The sequence below is a fragment of the Condylura cristata genome, unplaced genomic scaffold (assembly GCF_000260355.1).
Source record: "Condylura cristata isolate star-nosed mole 26May11 unplaced genomic scaffold, ConCri1.0 scaffold00006, whole genome shotgun sequence".
NCBI lineage: Eukaryota > Metazoa > Chordata > Mammalia > Eulipotyphla > Talpidae > Condylura > Condylura cristata.
In genome coordinates this window covers 39,511,867-39,530,912 of record NW_004567107.1, presented here as the reverse complement: position 1 = coordinate 39,530,912, position 19,046 = coordinate 39,511,867, and the positions used below count along the sequence as shown (strand labels likewise).

Here is a 19,046-nt window from a genome sequence, read left to right as displayed (position 1 = left end):
ATCTTTACATCAGAATCACATAGTCTTGACAACTTTTACTTTGTTGTAATTTAAATCAGGTAATGTGAGTACCCCAATTTTTTTCTTTTTCAAGGCTTTATTTTTGGCTATATTAGGCTCTGTGAATTCTCATATTAAGTTTAGGATGAGCTGTCAATTTCTATAAACTTGAAATTTTGAGAGGAATTACACTTTTTAAAAAAATCAATTTGGGGATTACTGAATCTTAACAGTAGTATAGTTTCTGGAAACATGAACATATCATGTAACTCCATAAATATTGGGCTTCATTATTTTCTGAAATGTTTTGTAGTTTTTGATGTACAAGTTTTCACTTTTTAAAAAAGATTTATTTATTTATGCATACAGAACTGAGGTACAGGCCAGAAGTGCAGGGGTGGTGAGAGGATTCACCAGAGACAGAGTGGGGAACAGAATAGGCTGACTGACGAAGTACCCTGCTGAGGGGAGCAGTGAGCGGGTAAGGAGAGGTCTGCCACACCATGTGGGTCACCTCCGGGTCGGGGATCAAACTCATGCTGAAGTGACTTTAGCTTGTAGTGTTGTGCTTTAACCCACTGTGCCACCAGGGAGGGCCCATTGATGTACAAGCTTTATACTCCTTTTGTTAAATTTTTAAAGAATTTTATCCATTTTGATACTCTTTTAAATGGAATTTTCTTGATTTCATTTGATTATCCATTACAAAATTATAAATACAACTTATTTGTGTATTGTACCACAATAAAATATATATTATACCCCAATATAAATTATATAAAATATTCATTATATACTAAGCTTGAAAGCTGGCTGAACTGTTTATTATTTTAATAGTTTTTTAGTGAGTTCTTTAGAATTGTCTACAAATTATGTCATTTGGGAATAGAGATAACTTCTTCCTTCCCAATATGGGTGTCATTTATCTTTTTTTTTTTTCTTTTTTAATTGCCTCAGCTAGAGTACAGTGCTAAATAGAATATTGTAAGTGGATGGACATTCTTATCTTGTCCCTTTCTTAGAAGAACTGTGTTCAGTCTTTCACTAGTCAGTATGAAGTTAGCTCTGGGTTTTTCATATGTGTACTTTACCAGGTTGAGGAAATTCTCTTTTATTTCAATAGGGTTTGTTAGCTATTTTTATCAGAAAGGGGATTAGATGTTGTCAAATGCCTTTTTTAAAACTATTGAAATGTTTGTGCTTTGCTTTTTATTCTATTCAGATGGCATGTTATATCTCTCAACTAATTTTCAGATGTGAAACCATTTTTTTGCATTTCTGGGAAAAATCCTATTTCACCATAGTATATATTTCATTTTATATGTTGCTGTATTAGTTTGTCAGTATTTTGTTAAGGATATTTACATTTCAGTTCATCCTGGCCTGCAGTTTTCTTGTGATGCTTATGTTTACTTTTTGTATCAGGATAACCCTGGCCTCCTTAAATGAGTTGGGAAATACTCTTCTAATTTTGGAAGAGTATGTGAAAAATTGGAAATAATTCATTTTTAGGCATTTGGTAGCTTAGCACAAAGGTACTAGATAATATTCTTATGACTGAAAACACTGTGGATTTAATGTTGCGTGGACATTAGTGGGGATTCCCAAGTAAGGGTGGCTCCAGTGGGATCTGTTAGAAACCAAGTTGAGGCTCTTTTTTTTTTTTTTTAGATTTATGTATTTATTCATACATATAGGGCTGGGTACAGGTCAGAGATGCGGAGGGTGAGAGGATTCACCAGAGAAAGAGAGGGGAGCAGAACAGGCAGATCTACTAAGTACACCGCTGAGGGAGCAGTGGGCGTGTCAGGAGAGGTCTGCTGTGCTATGTGGAACTCCTCCGGGGCAGGCGGGTATCAAACTCATGTGGAAGTGGCTTAAGCTTCTTAGTGCTGTGCTAAAGCACAGGGAGGGCCAAGTTGAGGCTCTTTTAAGGCCCCTTCCAGGTATTGAGATGTGTCTCACTGACACTTGAACCACAGATGGCAGGCTGGTGAGTTTGCTAATTGAGTGGACAGCAAAAGGAAGCACTGGCCAAGAGGAAGTATTTTTTTTTTTTAAAGATTTATTTATTTATGTTTACGGAACTGGGGTACAGGCCAGAGGTGCAGGGGTAGTGAGAGGATTCACCAGAGAAAGAGTGGGGAGCAGGACAGATTGACAAATTACACTGCTGAGGGGAGCAGTGGGCAGATCAGGAGAGGTCTGCCATGCCATGTGGGTCACCTCCCTGGCCGGCAGGGGATCGAACTTGTGCTGCAGTGGCTTCGGAGAGCTTCATAATGTGGTGCTTTAACCCGTTACACCACAGGGAGAGCCAAGAGGAAGTATTTTAATGATAAGATTTTTAGGGTGCTAGCTCATTTGGCAAAGTCTGTGATAGTATTTTTAAAAACTTTCCAGGAGAGTAACTGACAATTGAGCAATCAGGGATTATTAAATTTCCAAAAGAGTGACAATTTTAATTAGTTACCCTTGGGAGGCTAGAAAAGGTACTGTGTATGTATAGGATGCATATATATGAAAGTTTGAAGAATGCTCCTCCTTCAGAATATAATTACATGATGACCTCTGAACATACTCTACTCTGTTCTAGTGAAATAAGCAACAATTTTACAAGGAATCAAAATAGATGTCAGGACTTTTCCCCTAAATATTCCTGTAGATAGAAAATGGGGGAAAAAAAAACTACTATTAATGTAAATACTAGAGAGTATTTCCAGAAATCACATAAAGCAGTTCTATTAAAGCACAATTAGGAAAAAGAATGTGTGTGTGTGTCAATTGTAATTTTCTTTATGCTCAAATTTTCTTATCAGCATATGGGTCAGGGCATTTTGTGTTGCTATGGAAATTTGTGTTTGTTATTTGGTAATTAGTTCTGTTGAGAAAATTGAAAGGAATTCAGTTGGGGTTAAAAGAAGAGGATGAGGCCCTCCCTGGTGGTGCAGCAGGTTAAAGCACAGCACTGAGAATCTAAAGTCGCTTCTGCATGAGTTCGATTCCCACCTGCCCCGGAGGTGACCACATGGTGTGGCAGACCTCTCCTGACCCGCCCGCTGCTCCCCTCGCAGTGTACTTCGATGATCTGCCTGTTCTGCTCTGCGCTCTGTATCTGGTGAAGCCTCTCACCGCCCCTGCACTTTTGGCCTGTACCCCAGTTCTGTATGCACAAATAAATAAATCTTTAAAAAAAAAAAAAGAGGATGAAACTGAAACCTTGAAAAATAAGAATACGTTCAGGATCTGAGTTTTTGGAAGGGGGCAGAATTCAGAGGTAAGAACAAGAGTTTTTCCATTCTGACCCATAAGGAAATAGAGACAAACACTTCAGTTAGGCAATATTAGAATGGGCAAAGCACTTATGCAATTACATAAACTCAAGTATCCTCCTATAATTGTTTCATGCAGGGACATTTTGTTCCCTTCAATAGGTACTTTAAGGGAATTTGAAAACTTTGTTAGGCAAAAATTTATAGCATATAGCAGTGCAGCCACTAATCAGCATACCTTATTCTAGAAATTTCTTTGGTGGGGGGAAAGAGACAGTAGGAGCTGTAGGAACTGGTTGCTAGGCAGGGAGACAGTATGGCATAGGTCAGCAGGCCCTAGGCAAGAACCCAGGGCTGTGAGTCTGGTTCTTCTCAATTCTGTGATCCTAATCTGGACACCAAAATAGCTGAGCCTAAAATATTGTCTATTTTTAAAAGATATATGTTATTTATGCATAGAAGAATTGGTATGTAGGCCAGAGGTGCAGAGGATGACAGGATTTACCAAAGACAGAGTGGGGAGCAGAACAGGCAGATTTATGGAAATGTACTGCTGAGGGGAGCAGTGGGTGAAACAGGAAAGGTCTGCATCACCATGTAGGTCAGCTCCTTGACCTGGGATAAAACTCAGGTTGCAGCAGTGAAAGCATGAGAATGCTGAGTCTTACTCCCCTATGCCACCAAGGAGGCCTGTTATCTATTCTTTATGGTCTTTGGAGCTGAGCACCTGTATGCAAGGTCAGTGGGGACCGAGAATTTAGTTTTGTGCACCAAGATATTTTTTTTTAAAGATTTATTTATTTATTCATACATATAGAGCTAGGGTACAGGGTGAGAGGATTCACCAGAGACAGAGAGGGGAGCAGAACAGGCAGATCTACGAAGTACACCGCTGACGGGCGGGTCAGGAGAGGTCTGCCTCGCCATGTGGTCACCTCCGGGGCAGGCAGGAATCGACCTCATGCAGAAGCGGCTTTAGATTCTCAGTGCTGTGCTTTAACCCACTGCGCCACCAGGGAGGGCCCTGCACCAAGATATTTTGACATCCTTCCACACTCAGCAATGTCTGCCCCGGCAGACTCTCAGTGATTGTTGAGTGGCACGGGCATTTGGAATGGCATTGCCTCCTTTCTTCCAATCAGGTATGCAGGGTATTCTTATCCTATTTATTAACTGCAGCATAGGAGAGAAGGACAAATGGAGTAGGTTGCCACCCTCCTTGTCTTTTGCCTTCAAGGACAGACCTTGTCACATGGTCTGGGTGATAGAATTTATAGATGGTGAAGGGATTTATGTGAGACAGTTGGTATCTCTCTGAGCCTGGGGAAGTCTCTCCATAAGAAACCTAACTGCGGGCCCTCCCTTGTGGTGCAATGGGAGGACGCTAAGAAGCAACCACTGTGATGCTAGAAGCAACCACTTCATGAGTTTGATCCCTGCCCACGGAGGTGTCCCACATGGCGTGGCAGACCTCTCCTGACCTGCCCACTGCTCCCCTCAGCAGTGTACTTCATCAGTCGGCCTGTTCTGCACCCCACTCTATCTCGGGTGAATCCTCTCACCCCTGGCCTGTACCCCAGTCCTGTATGTATAAATAAATAATTCTTAAAAAAAAAAAAAAACTAACTGCACACTAAGTCATTGCTCTACCATCAGCAGTCATTCCTTTGTCAGTCTTGAGACAAGTAACATCATGCTGCTGCTTCTGTGTGTATAAACACACCACTCAGGGGTCTTGTGTTTAAAACAGCTTTAGTCCAGAGTTCACAAATCAAAGTAAGTCTGGGAAACCTGTTGCAGTAGAATCGGTAAATTCTTCTCAGTGAGTAAGTGACTGAAAAAAGCCATTGTCTGGTTTATCTCACTCCTCTGTGCCTTCCCACATTCCTATCAGCTCAGTTTTCTCAAAAACATTGGTGCTTCTATGCTTCTACTTGTAGGAACTGGTAAATGGTATTTTATCGAGCATGAAAATTTGGAGTGCAAACTGCAGTAAGGAACATATTTTTTTTTTTCATTTTGTATTCCATGGTCAATGTTATAAGCATACCCTTCCCCTTCGGCATCCAGTGCAGCAGCCAGTTCAGTGAAGAGAAGCCCAGTGAGAAAGTGCTGCTGTCGGTACTCGGAAGTCAGATCAAACATGTTGGCAATCTTTTGGTCCTGGAAACTGGAGCAGGAACTGGAATTCTACACAATGGAAAGGGCAGTTTTATGAGCAAGAAGGCTAGAAGTACAGTTGTAATGGTGAATATAGTAAGATTAGGCTACAGCCAAACTGTCAGCTCTACCTTGTGAGGTAGGTGCCATTAGCATCTCCACAAGAGAGATAATGAAACAGGGTCAGAGTGATCACTTTGCTTTCTTCGCCCCACAGCTGGAGGACTGCCAGTTGTGAAAGATGACATATATGTATTCGCCAAAAAGTATCAGTCCCTTTCCCACCCCAAATCAGAAGTTGAACATTAAAACCCCAGGATAACATTTAGCTAGGGAAATTCGAGTTACATCTACTCCTGTGGCTGTTAGCAGTCTGTTGTAAAACAAGCCTTGTATTTGGACCCCTGTTTACTCAGCTGCATTTCTGAGCATGACTGAGGCACATTTTCTGAATTCTGCTGGCCTGGGACTATTGATAGTTGTGTTAGGTAGGGAAGTATCAATTTTACCAGTCTTAGATGATTCTGCGTTCTTCCTTGGGGTCAGGGGCGGGGGCAGAGGGACACTTTCTAGTTCATTAAGAGAATCTAAACTGTGTGTGGAAATGCTTTTCAGTCTGGTGAGGCTGGGCTCTGTCCTGGAGTTCACAGCAGGTAAACATGAGAGAACTACAGAGTCAGCACATTCGGAACTGCGTCTTGTCAGTCATTTCATACTCCATGCATGTTATGCCAATCATATGTGGATTGTGTTATCTTGCATGAATGGCTAAAATTCAGTTTTAATTATTAAGACAGGCCTTCACCTTTGTATTAGTGTCAAGCAATTTGCAACTGAAATAAAACCTAGTATTGAGAAATTTGCCTGTTGTTTTGAGTTTAGGATTTGTTCCTTATAACTAGAAAGTGACCATAAAACAGCATTTTTAAAAAGCTTTTCTAAGGGGCTCTAGTCCTTGAGAAATTGTTGAAAGGGGGAATTAACAGGTCTCCATAGTCAATCACTTTGGGAAATACTGTTTATCGTTTATCTCCTTCCTATTTCTTCCTTCACCCCTTAGGCATTAATAATTTACATGAACAAATTAGAGACCACAAGTTGGCCTAATGCAAAGAAATATTTTAACACAGGGCTTCCAAAGCTTGTTTCATGTTTGATAATATTTCTTCTCCTGTGGAATCTGGCCCCAATTGAATCTAACTTGTGAAACTCTAGTGTACAAAAAAAGATTGCCCAAGTGGGTCAAAGTCTTCTCTCTCAAATCCAAGGCAACTGTTAACTTTTCTTTTCTTGGTTGGTAAAAAAAAAAAAAAACAGACCAGAAAAACATTTTCTATAAAACATCTAGTTTATGATGAGATTTTTTTTTCTGTGTGCTTTAAGAACTAAGTTTTCTGGAATATGATTCAAGATACATCTGGTGCTGAATTCTATTCTGCAACAGTATCAGTAAAACATTCTAGGATAGTCCAAAGATTAAAATATCTGTGTTAAAATCACTATTAGATTGCTTTGGAATTAATATAGAAGAAACTGAAATTACATATATATTGTTATGGTGATGGGCTTTAGAAAAGGTAAAGGATATCAAGCTAAAGTGGACAGATGATTGTCAGACAAAGGAAGGTAAGTGACTTTTCTACGAATTCCTACATTTTCATTGTATTTATGGCCCCCTTGCTGTACTTGAGCTCAGCACTGACCCTTGAGGCCAGGAAGTTACCACTTAACTTATAAAGGCTGAGTTAGAGGGCACAAGTTTAGGCAGCATTCTGTTGTATAGTTGTATCAATTGACCTGCTCTGAATGTGATGCTTTTCTTTTTAAATATGAAGACTAACCAGTATAGGGATAAATGACTAAACTAAGCAAATCACATTTTTCAATAGCGGATTACCTGAGAAGATATGGAGGGACAGGGAGACACTGGAGCATTATCAGCATTCATGAAGAAAAGGTTCAGATTGAGGTAATGCTCATGACTGCAGAGAATTCTCAGGAACTCCAGCCTCATGGAAATGAGCATTGGAAGGCTGTTAAGCTTGGCTGACAGCTGGGGAAAAATGAAAACAGGAAAGATGCATTTATTATAAAATGAATGAAATTGAGTTTGAATGATAGAAAAATATCCTTTCTACCAAGATTAAAGCAATCAATTTAATAAAATTAATGACACAACCAATGGCAATCATATATTAGAGGGAGAGCCAATTATTATCATCCATTACTGTTCCCCTTAGTGATTCTAGTCTAACCTTTGTCCAAAATGAGGAACCTTGCCCTGACCCCTCCCCTTGTCAAATCTATAATACCATGGCAAGTCTGTGTTAAAAATAATCTAGAAGTATATCTTTCATGTAACAAAATATAATTAAGTTTGCAAAACCCCACTGTGTCTGAGAAGCTAAATGAAAGGAACTGATCCCACAAGGGACCACACAGAAATAATGGACTATGACTGGATGACTTTAATGCCATAGTGTTCTTTTGTAGATTCTAATTAAAGATCCCATTGGGAAGTTCTCAAACCAACCCCCTAAAAAAATGCATCAAATTACTTACGAAACTATGTAGTGTGAGAGGAAGTAGAGTACAGAAAGAAACAAATATTGGAAGATATTTCAGGAAAAAAAAAATCTACCCTTAAACAAATAAACCATATACCCAATGGAAGCAAGCTGACACAGCAGTGTGGATGGGAGCTCCTATACCCTCATGGAAATTGACAATTGCAGAACCCAGAGTCTGTGGACTGAGACATGGTGGTAGCTTCTCTTATTGCAAATGAGGAAAAAGAAGAACTTGGTGGACCTTGAGCCTCTCAACATATCATTACAAACACCTTTGGAAACCAAGCATGTCATCCTTGTCAAAGGATAAGACCCCTATTCATGAATTTGAAAAAACTGTATGATTTATTGGGCACATAGGTTCAGCCATTTTAGGAGATGTTACTGTGTAATGAAGCATTTTTGTCTACAAAATCATTCCATTGTTACAAATAAATACTATTGTTATATAAAAAAAATAAAACATATGATTTCCGTGTAAGAATAGTTACCAGTACTATTGTTACCACTCTTGTCAATGTGCATCACTGGCTGACTTAGCATCAATGTGGCCACCAACAATTTGAACTGATTATAATCATTTATTGTTCACTTACAGAGAGTTGTTGGGTCAAGTAAGCTATTTGAACTTGAATGCTCAAGATATGTGTACTTGAAAGAAATCCACACTACAGCTATCTTTCATACATCTCTTGAGATTTCATCAGAGACAGAAATTTCAAAAATAATTTTAGTGATGTTTAGAGAAGGTAGAGTTCCTGAAACTCTTCCCAAAATTCTCGAAATTCTCCTGAAATTCTCCCCAAAGGTCAGGACCTATGCTTGTAGTCTTGATGGTCCTACCCAAGGGGTGACTGTACTCTGTGGCATACTGAGAGCAACAAGAGCACTTGAAAAACTAGATTTGTCTATTGTTTGTGACTGTTATGGTTAAAATGTAAAAGATTATACCTATTGTGACAAAGTTTATCAATCAGAGAAAATATGACAGGATGTTTGAATCAGGTTATGCAAAATGATAAAATCTGAGGACTTCGGTTAACAAAAATTGACTTGGGTTTGATGGTCATACTGTATCAAGGTAGCTGGGAACAAAGGATTAAGTCAACACTGATGGATCATTTTAGGTGTGAGTGCTATTGTGCTACGCAATATCCAAGGATGTCACTGGCAGAAACAGAGCATAGAAAAGGACAATAAAACCTGGATGAATCTATACCAGTTTTTTATTTTAGAAGATGAGAAGAGGAAATGTTTCTGCCCAAATGTTAAAGGTCCCCAATCTCAGAGGTACTTAATGGCATCACCAGAATTAGAACATCAGACTCCAGAATCCTAGCTTAAAACTCTCTGTGAGCTAAGACAGGAAACACAGACAAAAAGACAGTAAATTAGAAATATATTCTAACTTACAAGAAAAGGAAAAGACTAAAACAAGAAAAAGAAAAGCAAAAGAAAAAATTAAAGTGTGGATTTGCAGGGCAGGTAGAGATCTAATCTTGACTGCTATATTTGCTGTGACTAATATTCTATCCTGGAACAAACTCTAGTCAGGCTCTTCTAAGCTTTTTTTCAAGTAGACCCACTCTTAGGCATATCCTCAAGAGCAAGAATTCTGCTAAGTTAGTTTAACCAGAATCGCCCATCCTGGATTCTAATTAAGTTTGATATGTGACCAAATTCCTTCTCCCTCACAACCCCCAGTTGGTGTCTGATCCATGACCTGCCCTCTGTTTAGCATGAATCCTCCTTTACTCCTGAGGACTTTTAGGGGCTTTTCACATACTGACCAACCCTCTCTACCCCTTGGCTACAAATTCCCACTTTCCCTTTCTGTATTCAGAGTCAATCACAACCTCTCTCCCCACTACAGAACCCCATTTCTGATAGTTCCTGGATTTATTGAGATAGTCCTGAAAAAAGTCAGTCTTGCTGTTTGACAAGTGTCAGAACCTGATACACACATATACACACATGCATATACATGTTTATACATGCATGCATGCAGGTGAATGTGTGTGAGTGTGTAAATAAAAGTAGTCAACCCCAGGCTTATAGTAATGTTTTAATATCTCTTTTTGATATATTCAGTTAATAGATTTGAAAAACAGATTATTTGCAATTCATTCAGTGACTTGTAATCCTAAATTCCTAACAGAGATGAAGAGGAATGGCATGTCTCTTCACTACTCTATTCTGGTCCTGGACCACAAGATCCAGGCGAGGAGGTCAGGGAACACAACACACTGATGCTCTGATACTTCTGCTCTTACCCCAGCATTGTTTTTTTATAAGTCAGTTTCTTCATCAGGAGTTCCTTTAGAAAAGTTAAGTTCTTTTTTGGGGCAATTAGGGAATGGATCTTTTATTTCACAAGTGAGGAAATAGACCCAAGTGAGAAGTTGAATGACTCATTTAAAGTCACCAAGGGATTGACAACAGAGAGCAAGGCCTGTAGTGGTTAATCCTTGAAGTTACGTAGACAGGACTCTATCCTCACTGGAAAAGACATACAATAATTCCTCTAGCCTTGGTTTTATCATCTGCAAACTATAGATAACATCTGACAAGAACTAAATGATTTCCATAAAATGTGTAATACAAGTGTCTGACCCATGGAAGGAAATGAGTGGTGGTGACAGTGAAGGTGAGGGTTTAGACTGTGCTGATGGTATTGGTAGAAGAGTGATGGTGGGGTGGTATGGTTTGTGGGGGGTGGTGAGTGGCAGAGATGGCGATAGTGGGAATCAGAGATAATGAACATTGTGGCAGGTAGAGATGACACTGGCAATGGTAGTGGTGGTAGATAGAGTAGGAACAGGGAAGGACAGAAGTAGCAACAATAATAACTGCTACTTATGTTACTCCTGTGGGGGCAGTTTGAGAGGTCCAGTGAACAACTGAATTCTATTTAAAAATAGGGGTAGATGACATTGATAAGATACTCTTGGATTATAAAATATTTGCGTTATGCTCAGTGAAATTCAATCTTTTCACCCATTTTATCACAGTTCATTAAAGTAAGCATTTCACAACTGCAACCTAATTAATTACCCCAATGTGTGAAAAGATAATCATACTTAGAATTCTAGATCCATCAAAAACTAAATGCTATAGGCATGAAATTTCTGTTAAATGTGAAATTGAAAAACACAGAATATATCACTGACAAATTTCAACTCCCATAGCTTAACTTGTTGGCCCTTCTGTGCTGAGTTGATAAATGCTCCAGGATTCATGCATACTGGTGTGTCTAAGGGATGGCCATAGCACAACATGAGAAATGCAATGCCCAGAGTCAAGCAACCTAATTTGGCAATGAATAAGGTACCATTTCATGGCATGGGCATCCCACTGGGTAAGAAGGAACCAGGAGATGCATGGCTATGTTAGAGGGAACACTCACCTGGTTGCAATAGGTTCTGATGAGGTTGAATACAAAGCCACGATCCATGAGTGAGAGAAGGTCATATAGAAAGAAAGCCAGGCTGATGTTCATCTTCTCTGCCTGTTCATTTTCCTTAAACACAGATACACAAACACCCAAATCATTCTGTGGTGAACCAATTTCATGAATTCCCAGGACCCTGATGGGAAAGTTGGGAGAGGCAGGAACTATTTTCAGCCAATTTCCCTCAGGGAAACACTGGGGAAAGCCTGAAAATCATAGCAAGTATAACTTAAGTCCTTGCAATTGATGTGTTTTAGATTGAGTCAAATAATTCTTCATCTGCAGTTAATATTTACTTATATTCCTTCCAATCTTTTTCCTTTAAATTCATATGCATGTATATGTGTGTGTATATATATGTATGTGTGTATATATACATATATATGTATGTGTGTGTATATATGTGTGTGTATATATATATACACACATATATATATACATACACACACACACACACACACACACATATATATATATATATATATAAATTGAGCTAATTTTCTATATGCAATACTGGGTCCTGAATTTTTTGATTCAACATTATATCAGGGATATTTCTCTACATTTTTAACATGTTTTATAAACTAGTTTTTAGTGGCTAGTGGCTACCTCATATTTTTTCGTATGATTTAATCACAATTTATTCTATTCTTGTAACTATTGTTTTAGGAAAACTAACTTGAAATATATTCTTTATATTAACTGAAATTTTTTTACTAAAGAATGGTAAGGAAATTTAAAGATTAATAAAATCAGTTTTTAACTAAGGAAGTTGTTTTCTCCAATTAGTCAACAACCCTAGCCTAGGAGAGGTCACAGTCCGGGACTCTTGCATGATATGAGACCAGGGTTTTGTTTTTATTACCTCCCAGTATTCATACTTATGAGGGATTTTACAGCATTTCAGAACAGTATGGGATTCACTTTTTTCATGTTTATGTCCTTTATCTTTGGAACTTTCTCTGACACTAAGAAAAGATGATTTGAAAATATTTTTCTGTTACATTGTTCAACCTGCAAATGCAGGTCACACTGCTAGCCACTGGGATGGATGGAAACCTGATAAAGAAGTTTCCACGGTACCTCTGAGTGGAAGGTCCTCAAGTTCTCAGCATCTTCTCTCTGGGCCACTCCTGGCTAGCTTATTTAACTGAATATTCTAGACTTGGAACCTTCAGACATGACTTTGCTACTAGCTGCACAACTTTTGGAAAGTTTATCCACCTCACTGTGCCTCATTTTTCAGGTCTGCCAAAGTGGGGATACCATTGTTGGCTCTCACAGAGTTTGCCATGAGAATAACCAAATGAAGATCTTCTTGGGGGCCTTGGCACTGTACAAATTCATCACAATGATAGAGGTAGTAATTAGGATCACTGCTGCCTCAAATTTTTGTTTTATTTCATTTAATGTATTTTTAAAATTTCTATTTTGAAATAATCTCAAATTACTGAAAAGATGCAAAAATAGTACAAAGATCTCTTGTATGCTCTTTGATTGCAATTCACCAATAATTGACTTTTTGCTACATTTTCTTTATCATTCTCTCTACATACATACACACACAAAAAATTGGAACCAATTGAAATTTGGTTGCCAATATCATGCCCATTTACCCCATAATATTTCAGGGTATATTTCCTGGGAAGAAGAATATTCTCTCTCATATCTATGAGGATACCATAATTTCAATGATTGTAATTTCTTTATAGCAATTCTGTGACCCCACACTAGGGTCCTATCCCATATAACATACTGTATTCAGTTGTCTTGTATAACATATTACATCTTAATTACTGCATTCAGATGATTCTTATTTTTCTTGGATTCTGAAAAACAATTGTTCAAGGTAAGATATTTAGAGAGTAAAATAAAATGGCATAGTTACCTTCTGAGGTTTTACTAAAAGGGCTGCAATCTCCGAGGTGACCACATTAACAATAGTCCTTATGTCATCTTGGAAACGGTCAGAAAAAAGTGCCCTCCGAAAATTGTCTTGTTTATCCATGTTATATACATACTGGGCCATGCTTTTCACCTACAGAAAGGGTGGGGGAATGTCAACATGAAAATTGGTGACCTGCTTGTACACTGTGGAAAAGGGGAAAAGACTGGAAGAAAAGCTCTTTCACAATGGACTTACTAACACTTTATCTGTGCGGGTGGTAGTCTGAGCAGGCTCTGCACTAAAAAATGCTCCTCACATACAAATGGTTACCATGGTGGCAGGAGGTGGGAAGGGTGTCCTCTTCATGACCCCAAGTCAGGGGACTCCCTTCTTGTGTGGACAAAGCGAGGGAGCTGAATTCTTTAGCTACAGTGTCATAAGACTCCAGTTCTCTCAACTGCCTACATCCAGGAAGGCAGACCTGGGCTGGGCTGCCACAGCCACGTAGGCGTCACTGTCACAGCGCACAATATATTACATAAAAAGAAGCTCTTATAGTACTATTTTTCATGAGAACTGAAGTCACTTCTGTCCCTGAAACTACAGTAAGCAGAAGAGTGAAAATATCCTCTGATCTTGGATATCAAGTTGAAAGGGGAGTGTAGTTTTTCCAGAAACAATTCTGTAGCATATTAATTGGAAATTATTTGGAACACTGCCTCAAAGAGAAATTAGGCTTTGCATTCTACCCAATTAACTTATATTTATATACACACATTTTAATAAAAAATCATCAACTGGTGGTAGAACACTGGCTCAATGCCTACTGCAATTTCAAATCAAGACTATTTATTTTTTGGATTTACTCCTGGGGCCTGAAGATTTTTGAGTCAATACAACCCCCTTTTGATACAGTCTGAGTTTTGCATTTTATCCTGTTAGAAGGTGCTTCCAGATAATAAAGACAGTATGAATGGAAAGGCTGGGGGTTCTTGTGGTGGGTGCCTACACTCTATGATCATTTTCATGACTGTACCCTGGTCAGAGAGTTGATGCAAATAGAAATAGCCTTGGGAATTAAACTGCCTACATTTGCTTGAATCTCACCCCCAAGGTGAGGAGTAGGAGAGGGGACAAAGAAAACTGTATGGAAGGAAATGACCTACAGTCATTAGAGCTAAAGTGGGGAAACTTTTATGTATGAACAGCAGATTTGTTTCTAAAAGGTAGGCCTGGTACATTTTGCTAAGATAAAGAAAGATTTAAAGAAGGCAAAACAAGAAGAGGAAGACAAGCAGGTGTTATGTTTCTTGAGTTTTAGGATAATGTACAGCCAGCTTGGGGAAGACCTAAGAATATAATATCCTGAAGCTGAGTATCTGAACCACAGTTCTCTTCAGTGAGTTCAGGACACAGAGACCCATTCCACCCCACAGATTCACACACTTGGTGGAAGAATCTGAATGAGGAGTGGGAACTTAACCTTTCTGACAAAAGTATCTCTCACTACACTTCTAACAAAGGGCTTATGAAGATAAGGTTTCTTTGTTTTGGGCTACCCCAATCCTGATTCTCTTGCTGGCTCGCCTAACCCAGTACCAGACTTTTAGAACTCACTGTTGGATAAAGCTCCAGCCTGCTGAATTTGGCCACCTTACAACCAAGTAAATAATGCTTACAATACTGCACTTCCAAGAGCCACCTTCCAGACTACCAGCTACTGTGTCCTTCAGATCTCCAGGGAGGAACATCCTGTAGAAATACCAGTGGAGGCCTATCCCATTATTCATAGGGAGGGGTAAAACAGGAAACTATTTCCACCCCATTTTTGCCTTTATGGTTCATTTGTAGCAGGGCTAAAGAACCCCTTGATGCAAAACTTCATCTCCTTAGTAATTAAACTAGGTCAGCCTTTTACCCCTAAGTCCCAAAAGTATGGCTCTGCAGTTTCTAGAAGCACAGAGATTTATTCATTAGCAAGTGTGAAATTTGCCCAAGGATTGTGCTCAACAGTTCTGATGCCAAAGTGGTTATTCATTAGCACTTGGGTTTTAACACAACGAAAGAGTGTTAAACCTCCTGGTTGTTGGCTAAGCCCAAGGAGACTGTCACTCCTTTCTCTTTAAGCTGCTTTGTAGAAACCATTTCGGTTTTTAAATAACTTCCTGGGCTTCCATAGGGCAAATAAGTACACAAACAATGCATGGAGACTGAGTGTGAAATCAGTTTTCTTAACTCAGTTCTGGCCAGGCTAATGTCTTCCATTTGCCTCCACCAAAGTCTCTGGATCCCTTTCTCTGTTTAATTTTTTTAGTCTAATTTTTAACCTGATCTCCATGGAGCACACCTTTTAGGCCTCTTTGTCTTTGGTCTGCACCACTGTACAACTGAAAATAACATTTTTGCAAGTTATCAAATTTAGAATATCAAATTTAGAAATGTTTTCTAAATTTGAGCTTCCATGGAGAGGCAAAATGCAGAACAGCCTGGACTTACATGTTTTAGAATGGGGCTCTCATCCTCATTGGCCGGGAGGACTGAACAAAGCCACACACTTATGTGCCCAATGGGGTAATTCCTCAGAGTAGTTATTTCACAGGATTTTACCGGGGCTCCAGAAAGTATTAACGGGCTTCCAGAGCTGCCTTAGAAGCTCTTATATAGCAGAATTTGAAAACCGCCATCCAGAGGTTAAGTCTTCCAGTCCAACAACTACAGCATTTATTAAATAAGATCTAGGTCTCTCCCTGGTGGCACAATGGGTCAAAGCACAGCAGTATGAAGCCAGCCATAGATGCTTCAGTGCGAGTTCAATCCCCAGCCAGGGAGCTGTCCCATATGGCATGGCAGACCTCTCCTGCCTTGCCTTCTGCTCCCCTCAGCAGTATACTTCATCAGTCTTCCTGTTCTGCTACCCGTCTGTCTCTGGTGAACCCTCTCACAGACCCTGTACCTCTGGCCTGTACCCCAGTTCTGTATGCATAAATAAATAAATCTTTAAAAAAAAAAAAGAAATCTAAGAATTTCTATGGGGAGGAAATATGTGACATGCAACAGGTGTATGTGTGACCAAGGTGACAGGTGAAGTATGTTGCACACAGATGCATGTGTGAACAAATGACACAAAACATCTCTGGAGAGGTACTTTCTTGTGGGACTTAGTTCTAAGAGATTCCACAATATTAAATTTAGCTTTTGCCTCCTAATTTTGCAACCTGATATATGAACTCAGTTTAGGATTATTTGTATGAATTATCTATAGATGGATTATGAGACTGTTGACCCTTATTTATGGAGGGATTGATGGTAGGTGGGAAGTTAAGAAGAATAGCATTTATAGGGCATGAAGTCTTGGTTTTGATACTTAACATGCCTCAAGAAAGAGTTTTATGGCTAATTCATTTTCTGAGAGCACAGAGCTGTGTTTCACAGCTAATACCCTAAAACTTATGAACATTAGTCTCTCATCTCAATCAGCTTGGTGTTCAGAGAGCAAGTCCTGGTGCTATGTGGGTATAAGTTCTGAAAGACCTCTAGCTCTGTTTATGCCTAATAAAGCAGAGTGGTATGGACTTGTGGATCTTGAGTGTGCTTAGAAGTCCCACGAGAAGACAGATAAATGCATACTCTGGTTTGTAGCCATTCTTGCATTCAGAAACTGTAGGAAGAATTTGAAGAATTGGCTTTATTTTTAATAGCATCTCCTTCCTCAAACTGGAAAGGGGCCAGAACATGGTGAAAATCCTAGGATCTGAGCCCTGGACCTGTTTTTGTGGCATAAGCCTAACTATTTTCACCTTGTTGCAAGTCACATAATTTCCTTCTCAACGTGAGCTTTATTTCTGTTTCCTTTGACCTCCTTGTTTTCTATGTCCTATTATTCAGTATTGTTCTGTTTTTATATTAGGCTTGAACTTACGTAGATAAACTAGAGCTCAGGTAGAAACCTCTTGCTCTTTCTCTGTCTTTGAAACATAATATTCAGTTAAACAAAGGAAAGATAAAAAAATAAAAAAGGCAGAAAATATAAGCTAACTCCACTACATCTCAGTTCACTCCTTATCCTCGTATAGTTTATGTCTACTTCGTATCCCCTTCATTTAGCATCACATCACCACGCACCTCTACCATCCTTGACAAAATACTTATTCTTGGTGGCTTTAATGGAAAATTCTTTCTCTTCCAGTAATAATTTCCTGATATGGGAAATGCCACTGTTTCTCTGCAATATGCTTTTCATACCCTACTGAGCTTAAATAGAAATTTGTACGGATCTCAAATAGACATTTGTATGGGGCTTACCAGAAGCTCAAAGAAGAACCAGGCATACTTGAAAACTGTTTCTCTCACCATTCCAGTGCTGACCACCATCTGCAGGGCAAGTTCCTCATGGAAATGCTAGATAAGAACCATAAAAACCAGTCACTTATGTAAGTGCTTTATTCACCAACACCTCTTCTTTTTCACAAATTGTAATAGCTTGTTAGTGACTAAGGTATGTGTGCTAGATATCTGACACCATAGGTGGGTTGCAAACTAACCTGAGATTGAAGGACATTTAGAGAGGTTGGTGATGGTACCTTACAGCAAAGCTTGGCTTGAAGGAATAGTCTCCACCCAGTAGTGTGTAAGTGAATTTCAGGTTTGCAGTCCAAACTGAGACTTCTGTGACTTTCCTCTGTATTCTATTGCAAGTCACCTCTGGGTGACCACGTGCAAGCCACTCCTTTCTCTTTGTCCTCAGTTTTCTCAAGAAACTCAGTGGGTTGGCAGCAGTACTTCTCAAATTTAAATGTGCATCAGAATGCCCTGGAGAGCTTGTTAAGACAAAATTGCTGTGCCCAACCCAAGTTTCAGATGCTATATAGGTCTCGGGCAGGGCCTGAGAAATTTCATTTCTCACAAATTCCCAGGTGATGCTGACGCTGCTAGTCTACGGACCTCACTTAGAGAAGCACTACCTAGATGGTATCTATATTCCCTTTTAGAATGGACAGATGTTTTTATAATCCCACTATAGCTATGGGGGAACATGATGAGATGGGTTTATGAGTAGATCTTCTGCATTAAACACAAGAGTAGAAAGCAGCTAAACTCATACAAATTCTAAATTCCCACTTCCTAGTAGAGTCACACGCTAAAAAGTTCTCCAGCTTTGCTTTATGTCTATAGTTCCCTTCAAGCCATCAAACTATTAGATAGTAAAAGTACATCTTTCCCATTCCCTAGTTTATCTAGTTACTTGTTAATGTTCTGGACAACACTTTTAAAAAGGTTAAAAATTTAAGACTAAATATAGGCAGGAAGCCAAAATAATTCAGTTTGCCTGAGATTGTCTTGAAATGATAACCCCTGTATTGCAAGACTCCTTAGATCTTGGGCAAATTGAGATGACTGGTCACCTAAACTAAACACAAAATGTTGTCTGGACATTTTTTTTGCATTTGTGTGGATTTCACAACCACAAAACCTAGAATAAATATAGATGAATGAATTCATGTTTATTGTTTGGTGGGTAAGAAAGCAAACACTACTTGAACACCCAAAGATAATATCCTAAGGTATTGACTTACATGGACAATAATTTTTTTTTTATTAAAAAGTTTATTTTTTTGGCCCTCCCTGGTGGCGCAGCGGGTTAAAGCACAGCACTGAGAATCTAAAGCCGCTTCCGCATGAGTTCGATTCCCGCCTGCCCCGGAGGT

At 39.2% G+C, this 19,046-nt stretch overlaps 1 protein-coding gene across 2 annotated transcripts in view; it reads right to left on the bottom strand.

Annotated features, from left to right (window-relative positions):
- Nucleotides 1–19,046, bottom strand: part of DOCK8 (dedicator of cytokinesis 8) — a 197,068-nt gene that overhangs the window by 42,028 nt on the left and 135,994 nt on the right. For both annotated transcript variants that reach the window (XM_004677620.2, XM_004677621.2), the window contains 5 exons: nucleotides 17,644–17,739; nucleotides 13,342–13,491; nucleotides 11,409–11,522; nucleotides 7,330–7,485; nucleotides 5,323–5,462 (listed from right to left, as the gene is read on the bottom strand). In XM_004677620.2, the coding sequence (XP_004677677.1) occupies nucleotides 5,323–5,462; nucleotides 7,330–7,485; nucleotides 11,409–11,522; nucleotides 13,342–13,491; nucleotides 17,644–17,739 (656 nt within the window). The remainder of the gene's footprint in view (nucleotides 1–5,322; nucleotides 5,463–7,329; nucleotides 7,486–11,408; nucleotides 11,523–13,341; nucleotides 13,492–17,643; nucleotides 17,740–19,046) is intronic.